Source organism: Nycticebus coucang, chromosome 17 (genome assembly GCF_027406575.1).
Source record: "Nycticebus coucang isolate mNycCou1 chromosome 17, mNycCou1.pri, whole genome shotgun sequence".
Classification (NCBI taxonomy): Eukaryota; Metazoa; Chordata; class Mammalia; order Primates; family Lorisidae; genus Nycticebus; species Nycticebus coucang.
Genome location: NC_069796.1, coordinates 34,519,731 through 34,534,990, shown reverse-complemented (window position 1 = coordinate 34,534,990; position 15,260 = coordinate 34,519,731). Strand labels below are relative to the sequence as shown.

The 15,260-nt window shown below is 42.3% G+C and overlaps 1 protein-coding gene across 1 annotated transcript in view; it reads left to right on the top strand.

Moving 5' to 3' along the window:
* Window positions 1-15,260, top strand: part of TRPC7 (transient receptor potential cation channel subfamily C member 7) — a 152,568-nt gene that overhangs the window by 51,850 nt on the left and 85,458 nt on the right. Inside the window, exon 3 of the mRNA XM_053566632.1 lies at window positions 6,658-6,840. Coding sequence (XP_053422607.1) covers window positions 6,658-6,840 — 183 coding nt within the window. The remainder of the gene's footprint in view (window positions 1-6,657; window positions 6,841-15,260) is intronic.

Sequence of the window (15,260 nt, the reverse complement as noted above, 5' to 3'; positions counted from 1 at the left end):
ATTTTTTGTTATTTATATTATTTATTATAATATTAACTATCTTAAGCATATATTATTATATTATATATATCATAATATTGTAATATTAACTATTTTAAGCATTTAAACTTCAGGTCTTTCTAACTTCAAAATCAGTATCCTATACAATCTATCAAGGACTCATATATCCATATGCCTAACTACCCTTTGTTTTCCCCAGGTTGGTTGAAAGTCATCTCCAGTTGAGCCTCTAGATTTTAGGGTGTGCTAAGGAGAAAGAAACATGCTGGTCACCAAGCAGCAACAGGATGAGAAAGATAAGAACAGATTTGGGTTAGACCAACTGCTTTGAATCTTGGCTCTACTATTTTTTTTTTCTGGTTTGACTTTATTGGTATATATAGTATTCAGGACATTTGAAAACAAGTTCATTGGTCTTAACTATGCTCAAATATATATACTCTTGCTATAAAATTTGACTCACATTAATGTACACAGCTATGATCTAATACTAATAAAAAAAAAACTTTCAACAATAAATTCTGAACGTAGTCTAGCCCCTCCACAATTTAACAACAGTGAAGGAAGTACTTATTTTTGGAATACTTAGGCTCTACTATTTAGTAGCTATGCCATCTTCATGGATGGAAGCAAGTTCATTGTTCCAACTCATTTAACATTTTTACTGAATGCCTACCATATTCCAGGTAATGTTCTAGGATGTTAGGATAAACTTGTAAACAAAACAGAGAAAACATGTGCCCTCAAGAAGCTTTTATATTCTAGTGGGGGGACACATACAATATAAAAAGAAGTAAAATATATAGTATATCAGGTGGTCATAAGTGCTATGAAGAAAATAAAACCAAAACAAACAACGACAACAAAAAAAAGCAGGGAAGGGTAATAGGGAGTGGAAGAAGGGCATAGTTGTTCTAAAGACAGGAAGGCTGCTCTGAAAGTGACATTTGAGCAAAGATTCCTCCAGAAGACCTGAGTTTATGTAGGTATCTGGGAAAAGAGCATTCCAAGCAAAGAGAATAGCCAATGTAGAGGTCTGGTCCATACCACATGTTTTGGAAGAATAGCAGGGGTTCCATAGTAGCTGGAGTAGATCTCGAAGGACAAAACCAGGAAAAATAAAATCAAGAAGATGATGGGATAAGTAGAGGCTAATCTGGGCCAGTGTAATGAGGAGAATGGGGAGCCACTGGAAGATGTGAGCAGAGTAGTACCATAATCTGCCTATTTTTTCTAAGTATTCATCTCTTTGATGTATTGAGAATAGACATTAAGGGACAAGGACAGATTCAGGAAGGACAGTGAGGAATTCCTTGGGTTAGTCCAAGCAAGAGATAGCGATGGTTTAGGCCAAGATAGAAACAGTGGAATTGGTGAAGAGAGTTCAGAATATGGATATATTTGGCAAGCGGACCTGGAAGTATTTGCTACCAAATTATATGTGGGTTAAATCCAAGATATTTTTGTCTGAAACAATGGAAAGAATGGGGAATATTAAACAAGGTAGAGAAGACAAGATCCAAAATTCTTAGACATCCAAGTGGAGATATTAAGTTGGCAATTAGATACAGAGTCTTGAATTCAGAGCAGAAGTCTGGGTTAAGGATATAAATTTTAGATGCATCAGTAGCAAATAGGTGAAATCCATGACACTAAAAAAGGTCAATAAAGAGTGTAAATAGATTAGAGAAGAATTACAAAGACTGGACACGTCTTTGAGGTATTCTAAAACTAAGATACGAGGGAGATGAGAATGAATCAATAAAGAATGCAAAAAGTAGCCATTCAGGAAAAAAATACACACACTTACACACAGAAAGGTTTGTTATTCTGGAAGCCACGTGAAGGATGCATATCAAAGAGAAGAAAATAATCAACTATCTCAAAGAACTTGGCCCATTATATAAGATGAGGACTGAGAATCAGCCATTGAATTCTGCAACATGAAAGTCATTTATGACCTTAACAAAAATAGTCACAGTGGAGGCAGTGGGTGTGTGAGAACCTTATTGAATGAGACAAGAAAGAGTGCGAGGAGGACAATTGGAGACAATAAGCATAGACAATTCTATTGAGGGGTTCTGCTATAAAATTGAAGAGAAATTTGAAGTAGCAATTGAAGGTGAAAGGGGGGTCAAGAGAAATTTATTTTTAAAACAATAGAAATAACAGCAAGTTTGTATGATGAGCCAATAGAGAAAGGAGAAATTGACAATTCAAGAGAGAAAAAGAAAGATGGCAAGAGCCAAGCCCTTGAGTAAGAGGTTGGTATCCAGCACACAAGGCGAAGAGCTGGCCTTAGAGAGGGGCAGGAGCAGTTTGACCACAGTAGGGAGAGGTACACAGAGCCCAGGAGCACAGATACAAGCAGAAAGATGTTCATGACAGTACAAGCTTGTGCAGCTTCTCCTCTGATGCCTTCTATAGGAAGCAAGGTCCTTAATTGAGAGTTTGGAGGACAAGGAAGTGTTAGAATATTGAGAAGAGGAGAAGGTATGAAAGGCTTGTTTAGGAGAGTGGGAGAGCCAATTGCCCAGGAGCACCGAGAACTCCTTGAATTTTCAGCAGGACTGATCCAGGGTAGTTGCATGTTCTCAGCATATTTACCATGCAGAGTCAAGACCAGTTGGTGGAGAATTAGAGTCAACCAAAGTTGGGCTCTTATCCAGGGAGGACAGTGAAATAAGAGGAGGGCAAGAGAGTTGCTGATATGTGCCAGAATGACTATAGTCATTGACCATGAAATAGAAGCTCTGCGAGGAGGAAGACCGTAGCCTTTGGAGCATGAAAACCAGTGTAAAAGAGGTATAGTCAATGGCTTCAGATCTGGTGTTATCAAAGGATTGCTGAAGTTGGGAACCTATGGAAGTGAGCTAGACATGTAGGAGGTTGTTGTTGGAGGCAGGGAGACTTAAAATTGGGGTCGTGCAGGATCTGCAGTTATTGGGAATAACTAAGAAAGTAAGTGATTGGGTATAGGTTGAGGATAAGGTTGTCAGAATAGGGGCTGTCATGGAAGTGAAAGGGCAGGGCAATGTGAGGGTAATCTTCCAGGAGATTTAAAGTACCAAGAAGGACAACAGTGTAAGGTTGGAAAAGTGACAGTGAGACAGGAGCTGCAATCTCTGAGACAGATAAGAGAGTGACCCAGGGATCAGTGACTAATAGGAGAAAGAGAATTTTGTTTGTTACTTTATCCCTCTGAGTTTCAGTTTCCCCATTTGCAAGTTGGAAAATGGTAACAGTCCCTCCATCTTGGGGTTTTTATAAGGACTAAGTGAGACCATGCCGGTAGAATGCCTGTCACCCACTGGGACTGGCAGACATTGGTGTTTAGGAATATTTTAAAAATGTTAAAAGATCACCTGTGGCGTCTTCGTATATATGAAGGTTTAACAATTAGGCTTGCAAACTTGCCACAGTGCACAGACTGATAAAAACATTGCAAAAATTCATCAAATGGAGTGTCAAAATCGTTGGCTTACTGTGAAATGCATAGCAGACCAAGTAAACATCAATAGAGAAACAGGAAAGTCTTAACTGGAAATCTTGTCATGAAAAAGGTGTGTGCAAAAACGGGCTCCTGAATCACAATGCACCAGCTCACATGGCACTGTCTGTGAAAGAGTTTTTAGCCAGTAAACAAATAACAGTTCTGGAACACCCTCCCTACTCACCAGATCTGGCCTCCAAGGACTTTTATTTTTTACCTGAAGATAAAGGAAGTATTGAAAGGGAGACATTTTGCTGACATAAAAAGTAACATGACAATAACTCTGACAGCTGTTCCAGAAAAAGAGCTCCAAAATTGCTTTGAAGGGTGAACTAAGCGCACACATCAATGCATAGCTTCTTAAGGGGAGTACTTCAAAGGTGACCATAGTGATATTCAGCAAGGAGGAATGTAGCACTTTTTCTGGGATGAGTTTGCAAACTTAATTATCAGACCTTATATCTCAGCTACCTCTAACTACAGTGAGGTTACGTCTTGGAAGGCTCACTGAGCTCAGGGTTAACCCAGTAAATCATAATCATCATAATTCCCCAAACATGTTCACTGTGGTTCTCTCTGTTACCATCCGTGTTCATGTCATCCCTGTCTTCCTGGCAAGTTTGGGTTCTCTCTATCCCCTCCAGCCATCTGTAGACACCAGAAGGCTTATTGCCTTCCTGCTCGGGTGTCTAATGCAGAAGGCAGAATGCAAATTACCTGCTTTGGCTGCCCTAGTGCCTCGCCTTTGGATGGCAGGCTGGCTGAAAGAGCCCAGGGAAGTGACAGTTTCTAATGAAGTGGCTCCTTCTGTTCAGAACTGTGCCGAACTCAGACATGTGCAGAGGCTCTGGGCAGTATAGCCTGACATGCTCCTAACACAGGGAGCCTGGGCCAAGAACGGGGCCAAGCCCTTCCTGAAGTGTCCACGCCTTCACCTTTCAGGCAGAAGTTTCCCACCAAGAGATGAAGTCTGGTCTAGCCAACAGAGCAGTATCTGCTGTATCGGTACAATCACAAACATTCAAAGAGCCTCATTGTTCTCAGAAAAGGTGCAGTCAAGTTGAGGAGTGCATGCCAGCTCTATGCCAGGTGCCAGAACCTAGGACCCTCACTCCAAGTGTCTTACTTGAATTTTTCCCCATGACAATCTGCCTGAGCTGAGTGATCATTTTTCTACATGGAATTTCCAAAACTCCCTACTTCTGCCTAAATTACATATACAAAAATGAAAGGTAGCCACTCTTGTCTGAAAATATTTTCTTAATCCTTTTCCTACCAAACAAATATTGACTTGCTTCTTTCTCTAATGCAAAGTGACATTTTGATGCAGCAACCCTGGAAAGAAACAGGAATCATTAATTTAGAAAAATGGCTGTGCTTCTGCAGTTTGCCAGGCTCCCACCTATTTGCTGAGGAATCCGGGTTCTGGAAAAGCAGCACTACACTCCTATTTGCCAACCACTGTTTACCAGTCTCCGGCTGTTGATGGTGATTAACACCGAGAGTGACATTTGGCTTGTGTGTAGTTTCTAAATAGACTCATTTCAAGTAAGAAACCAACAAGAAGGCCTCTGGGGAAAAATATTTTGGGGGAGTAGTGGTGTGAGCCTGATATCAAAAACTCTTTTGTCATGTAGCACCTAGAAATTTGTAACATTTCAGATATTATTTGCTATGAAAAAATGTGATGATTTTTCTTCTGTGAATTTTCAGGGGTTTATATACAAATAAAATTCAATATCAGCCCATTTTAAAAGCCAAAGATTGAAAAATTATGCATGTCTTTCATCTTATACCCAATTTCTGGACCTAGCAATTGACCTAATGGTAAAAGATCCATGTTTGATAAATAATACAGTACAGTCCTACCTGAATATTTCTTATTCACCTTGTGTTATTAATATAACTTACATCTTAATTAAAACAACATTATACATGCACGCAATACATGTACATTTCTCTAAATTACAATAACTCAACTAATTATTCTTACAAGTGTTAAAGTTGGGGTAGTGTTTAGGGATTTTATTTTTAAATATAAAATATTCTCTGCAAAATAAAAAAAAAAAAAAAAAAAAAAACTCTTTTGTCCAACATTTTGGATCATTACCTGGAATTTAAGTGGTCTGTCTGGGAGAGAGAGAAGTTGGCATGTTATTAGGAAATGAAGCCAGCCTTTCAAAGATATTCATAAAGATATACCTGGGGGAAAAGAGAGAAGTCCAGGGGCAACTAGACTTATTAAAAATGGGGACGGGGCCTTGGTGTGTGCCACACCTTCTGGGGGCAAGACATGATTGCAAGAGGGACTTTACCTAACAAATGCAATCAGTGTAACCTGGCTTATTGTATCCTCAATGAATCCCCAACAATAAAAAATAAATAAATAAATAACACAACTACAACAAAAAGGTCAAGGGCTAAAGATGTTTACTTACCAGGCAGGTAATTTAAGGAGCCATGATTTGCGATACAAAGGATTTGTAGTAAGAAAAAGGATACTGTTAGATTTAAATTACATTTGATTTTTAAATTCATTATTTTACAAGCAGATTTTCTGGCATATAACAAAAAGAACACCTGTGTATATTTTCCTCCCATTTTGAGAATATCAGCTGTATCTCTCCAATAAACTTTCTGTGTGGAGCAGTCACCATTATAGGCAGGTGGTAAATGAGTGAAGTGTTATTTCCATCAGCCTTAAAAGTTCATGTTCTTGTTATTCCTTCCTCAGAATTGACTCATTGGATATAGAGAAGTGCTCCTTTGAAAGAACCCAGGATGGGCAGTGGCAGTGGTGTTAGTGGCTTCTGAAGCACTTAGAGAGCAAGGTGAAAAGACAGGTTCTTGGGCCCCATCCCCAGGTATTCTGACTCAGTCTGGGGTGGGTCCCAGGAATCTGAAACTGTAGCATACACCCAAGGTGACTCTGGTGCAGGTGGCTCATGGACCATACCTTGACAAATGCTGGCTTGGAGAATGTGTCTTCTAGATTGTATATCAAGAGAAACTGCCCTGCCTTCTGGATCCAGCAAATCCCCTGGTGCCCCTGTGCTCTAGAAGCTCACACGTGGTAGATGGCTGCTGATGTACATTGCTGTGCTGGGCAAGCCTATCTGTGGGGCTCAGTGTGACATAGCCCTGATTTCTCTCTATTCTGTCAGAACGATTACAGGAAATTATCTATGCAATGCAAGGATTTTGTGGTGGGAGTGCTGGACCTCTGCCGAGACACAGAAGAGGTAGAAGCAATTTTAAATGGTGATGTGAACTTCCAAGTCTGGTCCGACCACCACCGTCCGAGTCTGAGCCGGATCAAACTCGCCATTAAATACGAAGTCAAGAAGGTAAGCTTTCCCACCACTCCTAGCCTTCCTACCTTGCCTCTCCTCACAGGGCTGCCAGCTCAATTTGTGCTCATGTATATTTTATGCTCCTGCAAGGTGACTGTGATGACATCCATATTGTCTCTAGACAGAGAGCTTTCAGCCTTGTAGGGTGGCTCAGATGCCCTCTCACCCCCAGCCTCTACCCCCAGCCCACCAGGAGAGACAGCAGAATCGCGAGCATTAGTCCATGAGCCTGGAGACTAGAAAAGGAAATCTTCAGCCTCCAACTCATTGGCAGGGACACTGTCACAATGAGGGCACCCATCATTTAGCAGGCCAATTCCCAAGTCTTCACGAGGAACATACAACTCAGGTCTTCTGGTAGCATTTATCGTGCTGCCTCTGTGTGCCTGAAACTGGTTGTGTAGAAAATGTTTTACTATAGAAGATTCATGGGATCCATGATCCTAGGAGGCTTAGAGGAATTTCACTCCAAAGGTATATGAAAGCCCTTGGTAGCAATCCTAAGTAGATTTCCCAAGTGAGTAAGCTCATCCGACTTCCTAAATAGGCATCAGGCTGTCTTTAATGGCATTGTCATCAGTAGCCCTCAGACCTGCAGGGGCTGCTGAGATTGAGATCCTGTGGTGCAAAGTCAATTATATTTTCATCTTGGATGTACTCTTGACTCTTTAGAATCTGGTCTTTTGTTAAATGACGTCACTGTCCCGATGAAAACTGGGGAGTTCCAGAGATCCTGTGGATCTGTGTTTAAATATCAGTGTGCTTTCATGTAAGCAAGGCAGCTGATCAGTCTTTGAGGGGCTTTTTTTTTTTTTTCACATAATCAAAACTTAATGGTATTTTTAATGCTCCCAAACTGACCTCTGGACATTTCTCCTCTTCCCTGATTATCTTAATTTATGTGTGTCTTAATTTGTGCCTTTAACAATTGCGTATATCTGTGGAATTCATCCACAGAGAGCTTTCAAGTTTGATAAAATCTTCCTGCCCTTTTATTTTAATAATAATCACAAATTTTAAGAAAAATAGCTTTTCCTAAACCTCTGAATCCCAAAGATAAAACTGATGAACCATGAGAAAGGTGGCCATAAAGACTGATACTAGAAAGCATACAGTTGTCGAGGGTTGAGGAGAAATTGGGGGGCAGTTTTGAGTACAGTACAATCCTATTTACTTAGCTCAGGGAAACTCATTTTTTAGCCCAACTCAAGAGCTCACTGAGGCTTTTTTGCCAAAGCATAGCAACCACCTACCTCCTGAAGTTGCTGAGATGGCTATGCCCTTGAGTTCAAACAAACCCTGCTGTGAAGGATGCTTGGCGCTGGTAAAGGTGAGCTGGAGTAACCAGAACTATAAACATTTCTTCCTTCCCCAAGTCAGATCATCCTCCTACCTCCCAGCACAGGCTGAAGGTAAAGATATATAAAAAAAAAAATTTTTAAGAAGGTAATGGGAATTTACAAATTTACATTCACAGGTTGGTCTACTTAAGAACAATTCCAACACTCTCTAGTGTGTAGGCACTCACCATTCTTCTGGAACCCAAATTCCAATCTCTTAGCAAAATTGTCATTGAGTATAGAGTCACTCAGGTCAAAAGTCTGAGTTACATGTTCCCTCTCCTTGTTAATTACCAAGCACAAAATGCCCCTGATAATGAATGAGAGAAAAAGGAAGCCCTCCATGAACAGGATGGCTTAGGTCAAGATAAAAAGGTTTCATGAGGGAAATTGTCAGCTCTAGTAGTATTTACCAGTCAAAGGAGTCATAAAGGCCTCAGAAAACATCCATCATGAACGTCAAGTTTCTCTACAAGCCATAGGTAGGAAAATGATAAATGGCCTGCATAAAATGCCAACCTGGCTCACTTCTAAGACCCCCAATGGATAAATTACCTCAAACCATATATACCATCATGCAACAGCAGAAAGACTCATAGCTTTTCTTGACATTTATTCTTTGTGAATTACCAGTGAAAATACTTAATATTAAAAAGTCTTGTTGATATTATAATAGGCTTCCATTTTTAATTTATGAACTTTAGCATGATTGCATGAGCACAATCTAACCCTGGGTATTTGAGTTATGAAATTAATAGCACCATGGCCTATTTACAAATACATTGTCTTTTACACCTGAGAGGGAGAGAGAGAGAGAAAGAGAGAGAAAATCTTGAGGCTAGAATATAAAACCATAAAACATTCCTAAGTCTCTGTCCACATGTAAAATCAAGCCATTAATTGAGAGATTAAAGCAGAATAATTTTTTTTGGCAGTTCCATGGGCTGCTAATAGAATTTACCTTAAAAAAAAAAAAAAAAGAAAGAAAAAAGGTTTGTGTTCAAATAAATTTGGAGACCTTATGTTAAACAGAGTCAAACAGATTTCTTTGATTAAAGACATAGAGCCTTTAACATACATCACTAATCTAACAGAAGAAGAGCACTCTATGTGTTATTGAACACAGAACTCTATTTCTCATGGTGAAACTAGTTTTCCATGTGTCAGTCTTTGGGAAACTAACACAGAATCAGCCTGCATGCCTATCAAACGCCTGGATCTGAATGAAGTAGGTGCTGCTCGTGGCTGGATCACGTCTTCTGTCTGAAAATCTGCCTTTCCTCAGGTACCGCCCTGATGTCTTGGTATCCTGGCTGAGTCACAACACCAGCCTCCCTTAGATGAAGATAAGCTCCCCAGCGTGGCACAAGGGAACACCTGGTAAAGGGGAAAGAATCTGAAACTGGGTGTCAGGAGACCAGATTTCTAGCCACGATGTGGTCTTGGGCAAGTAATTGAAGCTCTCAGCCTCACTCCCCATTTGCAGAATGCACATATCCGCTTTCGCTGTACAGTTTTTGGTGCACCTGCAAATGAACTGGTATGAGAGGAAATGCTGCTGAGACCGCAAGCCTCTGCGGCTCCCAGGGGAAGTACCACTGAGGCTGTTCAGCGAGGACCCCCTTTCTGGGGCCTCTGGGGCTTCATCTATTCCCAGAGACATTATCTAGCTTGTCCTTTGTTATTGCCCCAGAAAATACTAGAAATGTTCCCCTGGGCAAGGACATCATCCATAGAGCCTAAAATCCCTCCTGAAAAGACCAAAAACCTTGTGAGGACATGGTTGTTCTCTATGACTTCTGCCTTAAGAGGGTAACTCAGCCTCCCCAATACCCCAGGTGGGTGTGTCATTTGAAATGTCAACCATGGTGTTGGAGATATGGCTAAGAGCGGGCACACTGAGGCAGTCGTAGGTCCACCCACTTATTAATGGGTCACTTAAGCAAGTCACTTAGCCTCTGTGTCTCAATTCCCTCATCAGTAAATCTGGGATAACAATGCCTCTTTTGCAGGGTTATGATGACAATCAAATGTTATAAAGTATACATGTTCCAAATATCCCCAGGCCTCAGCAGCCCAAGGGTACAAATACACACTTTGCCCTGGCTTACAGTCAAGGTGCACATTACTTCAGGACATCTCCGTCCATCCCACCCCTTCCAGGCCACGGTTCCTTCAGAAGCTAAGCTGGCCGCATGAAAAAGCAGGGATAAGACTCTCTGCCCCCACGCTGAGTCACATCTAAGCTCCGGAGGACTATGCTTGTGCTCCACAGCTAAAGAAACCATCCCTCCAGCTTTGGCTGTAGCCCCTCTATCTACACCTACCCCTCCAGGGCATTTTGAGTAATAGACACCCTGCTGTCTTCTCCATCTTTCTCACTCTCTGTCCCCTTGGAATCATAGGCCTCTTCCTGTGTATCAACTCTAAATGCTTAGGGGATTACTAGCCCTACCACCTGGAAGAACTAACGAGTCTCTGAATCCCAGTTCAGGCCCAACTGGGTGTCCTGAAGGGAAATAGAGTGCTGGTGGCTGGTCACCGCTCAGTGACTGGCACAAAGAACCAGAACCATCCTAGGTGTTCTATTCAACTTGTCCAATGGAAGACGCTCTCCTGTCCTTCCCTCTCCTTCCTTGTTATCACTTCTTCATCTCTGCTCTTTCAGGGATGATCTTTTATCTTCCTTCCCCTACATCATGTCTTTCCCCTTCGTGATGCCAGACTGCCTTACTGGGGCACAGGTGCACCACCTATTCACTAGACCTCCGTGTCAACAGTCCTCTGGGCACACTGCCAAAGGAGAACAGGGCTAAGAGACCCAGAAAACCCTGGTTTGAATGACAGAGACCTTATCTCTTCCTGTAAAGGAGACAGAGCCTCATTTGAACATCACTAAGCAAAAGCCTGCTACTGAAAAAAAGGAAAAGTAAAATGAAAACTACCTGAATATTTTTTCCAAAATATATGACTCCCACCATCTGTCATCAGATAGTTTGGCACCATCACCAGATTATTTTAATTTATGTGTGTCTTAATGTGTGCTTCTAACAGCTCTGTATGTCCATGGAATTCATCCACAGAGAGCTTTCTAACTGAGGAGATCCCCATTCTCCTCAAAAAGCAGCTTCCAGACCCCAGAGCTTCAGAGGGGCCCACTCCTGGCTCTGCCAAGCTTCCTGGGTTATTCCTGACTCAGAAAGCTGCTCTCACATGAAATAAAGGCCTGGGACAGGACCGTGGGGAGACAGGAAAGCATCAAATGGCAGGGAGGGCCCTCACTAGCCCTCACTCAGTAACATAGACCCCTCTTTCTTCACACTTTCATGTTAAGAAAACAGCATGCCCTGTGATTTTTATCCATTTACTAACAGATGAGCTCATACTTTCTCTGCAAGTGAAAGAATGAGGAAAGTTAACCACACCTGGAATTTCAGGAGTGCCCTCTGAGGTGATAAGGGCATTTTCCAGCAGAGGGAACACATTCAAAGCACCTTTAAAGGCCCTGTGGCGAGAAGAATCATGGCCGTGGTGTAGAAGAGGAAGTGAAAGAAGGTGAACACTCCTCCTTAGGACAAGGGGGGGGGGGTCTAAAGCAGACGGCCCCACCATGCACCCCGCCATCACAGAAGGCCCAGGAAGGACAATCCTGACACGTGTTTGAAAGAAGAGAAAATAGGGCTGTTTGTCAGATAGCACTAATTAGTACCACAGGAGAAAAGCTGAGGGAATTCATACTCAGAGTTTCAACTTCTCTATAAACAGAAAGCAGAATTGCTCTCTAAGAAAGTAAAACAGTGTGTGGGGGAAGTCTATGCCAGAAGACAGAGATTAAGTGTGACCTCCCCTCCCCCAGCTAAGACTGGGGTTTGTAAATCACTTAGCAACAGCCTACATTTTTAATAAAAATGGGAGATCTCCACAAAGGAAGGTGACAATTTAGGCCAGTGTCCTTCATAAATCTCAGTTCCCTCCTGTCAACTTCATTTTAAGATTCTTTCATAGAGCTGGGGCCAAAAGTGCACAAAATGTGCCCACAGGGAATAGCACCAAGGCAAGGTGCCCTCAGAGAAGAATGCCAAAGAGGGCGAGGACAGTTCAGAGGAAAGGGAGGTGGGGATCATTTCCACACGCAGCACCGCCAGATCTAGGGTGGGCCAGCGCCTCTAACCCCATCAGAAGTCTCTTTGTTGCTTTCTTCCAAAAATGACCATCTAGTGCACATTTTACAGTCGTGCCAGAAAAGGGCCCATTTTTCTACCTAGAAAATTTGCTAGGAGAAAAAATAGAACTTGTCAGGTGGCAGTGGAGTGTTATGGCTGGGAAGCTGACTGTTCAATTTATCTCTTCCTAGACATGTGGCTTTAAAAAAGGTACTCAATCCGCTGGCCTGCAGGGACACCCCCTCCCCCACTCCAGACACACCAGACACTTCTGCCTGAATATGTGTCAGAGAGAGAATGAAGCCCCGGGCAATAGATGCACGAGTGGCCGACATCCTCCCCCCGTGTGGTGACCAGGAGCAGGAACACCAAAGACAGGGCAATGGCCCCTCCTGGGCTCTGTTTCATTTCCTCTGTCTGCACAAAGCATAGGCAGGGCCAGTGAGAAAAGGGGACCTGGGGACAGCAGGGCTTTCTAGAGGACGTCTGAAAGGCCAGTTAGACGCTCACATGCTCTGAGCAGACATTCTCACACTGTGTTTTCCTGCTGAGGCATCGTTTTAACAGATGCTCAGAGTTAAGGAGATCAGAGTTGTCACAAACACAGTCTGGTCAGCCAGGCACTACCCCAAACTATGCCATGGGATGTCCAGTGGCCACCAAATGCTGTTGGAATCCATTGGTGTCAAAGGCATCAATCATCCTCCTCTTTGGGAATTCCTCCGAGCACTCCCATGGCTCTATCCTGGCCACATGGCACAAAAGTGATCAATATCCACTAACCTCCTGACTCAGAACTATCTTTCACATGAGGAAGTTAGGAAGTTTTGTTTTTCTTAAGCAGCAAATCTTAAGAAAAGAAGGAATAATCTCAGTATGTATCTATACATGTAAATATGAACCATGATTCCTTTTCTGCCTCGAAAAACTTCCAGGAGAAAAAAAATAAAACCTCTGGGCAGCAGTATAGTGCTGTAGCCAGGAGCCTGACTGCCTGTGTTCAAGTCTGAGGTCTTTCACTTATTAGACATGAGGCTTTAGGCAAGTTATTTAATCTCTTGGCCTCAGTATTCTTGTCCACATAATGGGAACAAATTATAGTACCTACCAAATAATAAGTCAGTGTTTATTAACACACATAATGTACCCAGAACATGGTAAGCACATAATAAATTAGCTAATGGAAGCTCTCTGCCATATTGATTTTATAAGCAGAACTACCCTTAATACTAAATCATCATTTTTCAACTTCAGCACTATTAATATCTTGGGATAGAAAATTTCCTGCTGGGGGGACTTGCCTATACATTATAGGATAGTAGCTGCATCCCTAGCTTCTACTCAGTACCACCCTCCTCCCAACCTGTGTCAACCAAAAATGTCTCCAGATACTGTGCCCAGTGCTCCTTAGGGATGAGGGCACAAAACAATTCCCTATTGAGAACTTCTGGACTAGTTTTTGGAATCTAAGTCCTAATCCCTTAACTGTAAGCCTATGATTGCAGGGACTGGAATTGTCCAAGGATGCATTACATCACTCTAGATCAGAGGCTCCCAACCTCAGCTACATAATGAAACAGCTGGGTGCCTTGTAAAAAACACCAATGCCAAAAACGAATATTACATGATCTCTCTTATATATGGAATCTAATAAAGCTGAACTAACAGAAGTAGAGAGCACAGCGATGGTTACTAGAGCCTGAGGGTTGAAGAGTGTGGGAATGGGGAGTTGCTGATCAAAGGGTACAAAATTTTAGAGAGGTGAAAAGAATAGATTTTGAGATTTACTGTACACTGGGGTGACTATAGTCAATAATAATATATATTTCAAAATAACCTAGAGTAAATTTCAATATCTCACCATAAAAAATGCTAGGTGAGGTGATGGATATATCAATTAGTTTGATCTAATCACAACATATTATATACATATATCAAAACATCATACTGTACCCCATAAATGCATATATATGACTATGATTTGCCAAAAAAAATCCAATGCCTGTGCCCCAACCACAGAGTTTCTAATACAATCTGTTTGTGTGCAAGAATTATTGGTGTCTTTTAAGGGCTCTCTGATGATTCTAAATTTTGTAAAGATGGAGCCCCTAGAGGGCGGTACCTGTGGCTCAAAGGAGTAGGGCGCCAGTCCCATATGCCGGAGGTGGCAGATTCAAACCCAGCCCCAGACAGAAAACAAAAACAAAAACGATGGAGCCCTTAGAAACTGGAACTTGTCCTGGTCATCTTGGTCTCTGAAGGCCAAGGTCTGGTCAGTGTGCACCTGGTGACAGACAATGTCCCAATGAGTAAATGAATAGACAGCATGTTCAGTGGGAAGCTGGAGGTTTTAATGCTTCTCTAAACACCTGTAATTACCCCTTATTATTAAAAATCTAAATAAAGAACCCAGAGGATGTTCCAGCTAGCTCCAGAGTGTGAGCCTTCTCCATTCCCTCCATTGCCAACCCTGTGCCCATTTTGAGTTTGTAACTCTAAAAAAGAGCTCTTACTACCCAGGGAAGCCTAGCATTGGTTCTGGCCTGACAGTCTTAGGGACTAAGCAGAGAGGTGAGTGGCTCCCAGGGTGGCCCTGAACAGTCAGGGAAAGACAGAGACGCCTTTACCTCTAGAGCGAAGCTCAGATCACAGAGTGCTCCCTCCACTCACTAGCCTGAGGAGCTGCCCCAAACCCCACACCCTGCCTGGCTCGGCTTCACAGGGCAGGAGTTGTACAGAACGCCTGGTACCACCTCTGTGCCCTTCCTCAGGCACACTGTAAATCATCTGACACGAAGTTCCCTAGTGGGCAGCTACTACTGTGAATCTGCAAAAGAGGTTTCACATCTTCACAGTAACGGCTATCACAACAGGACAGAAAACTGTTGCCTTTTTGCTATTTTTCTGTGCT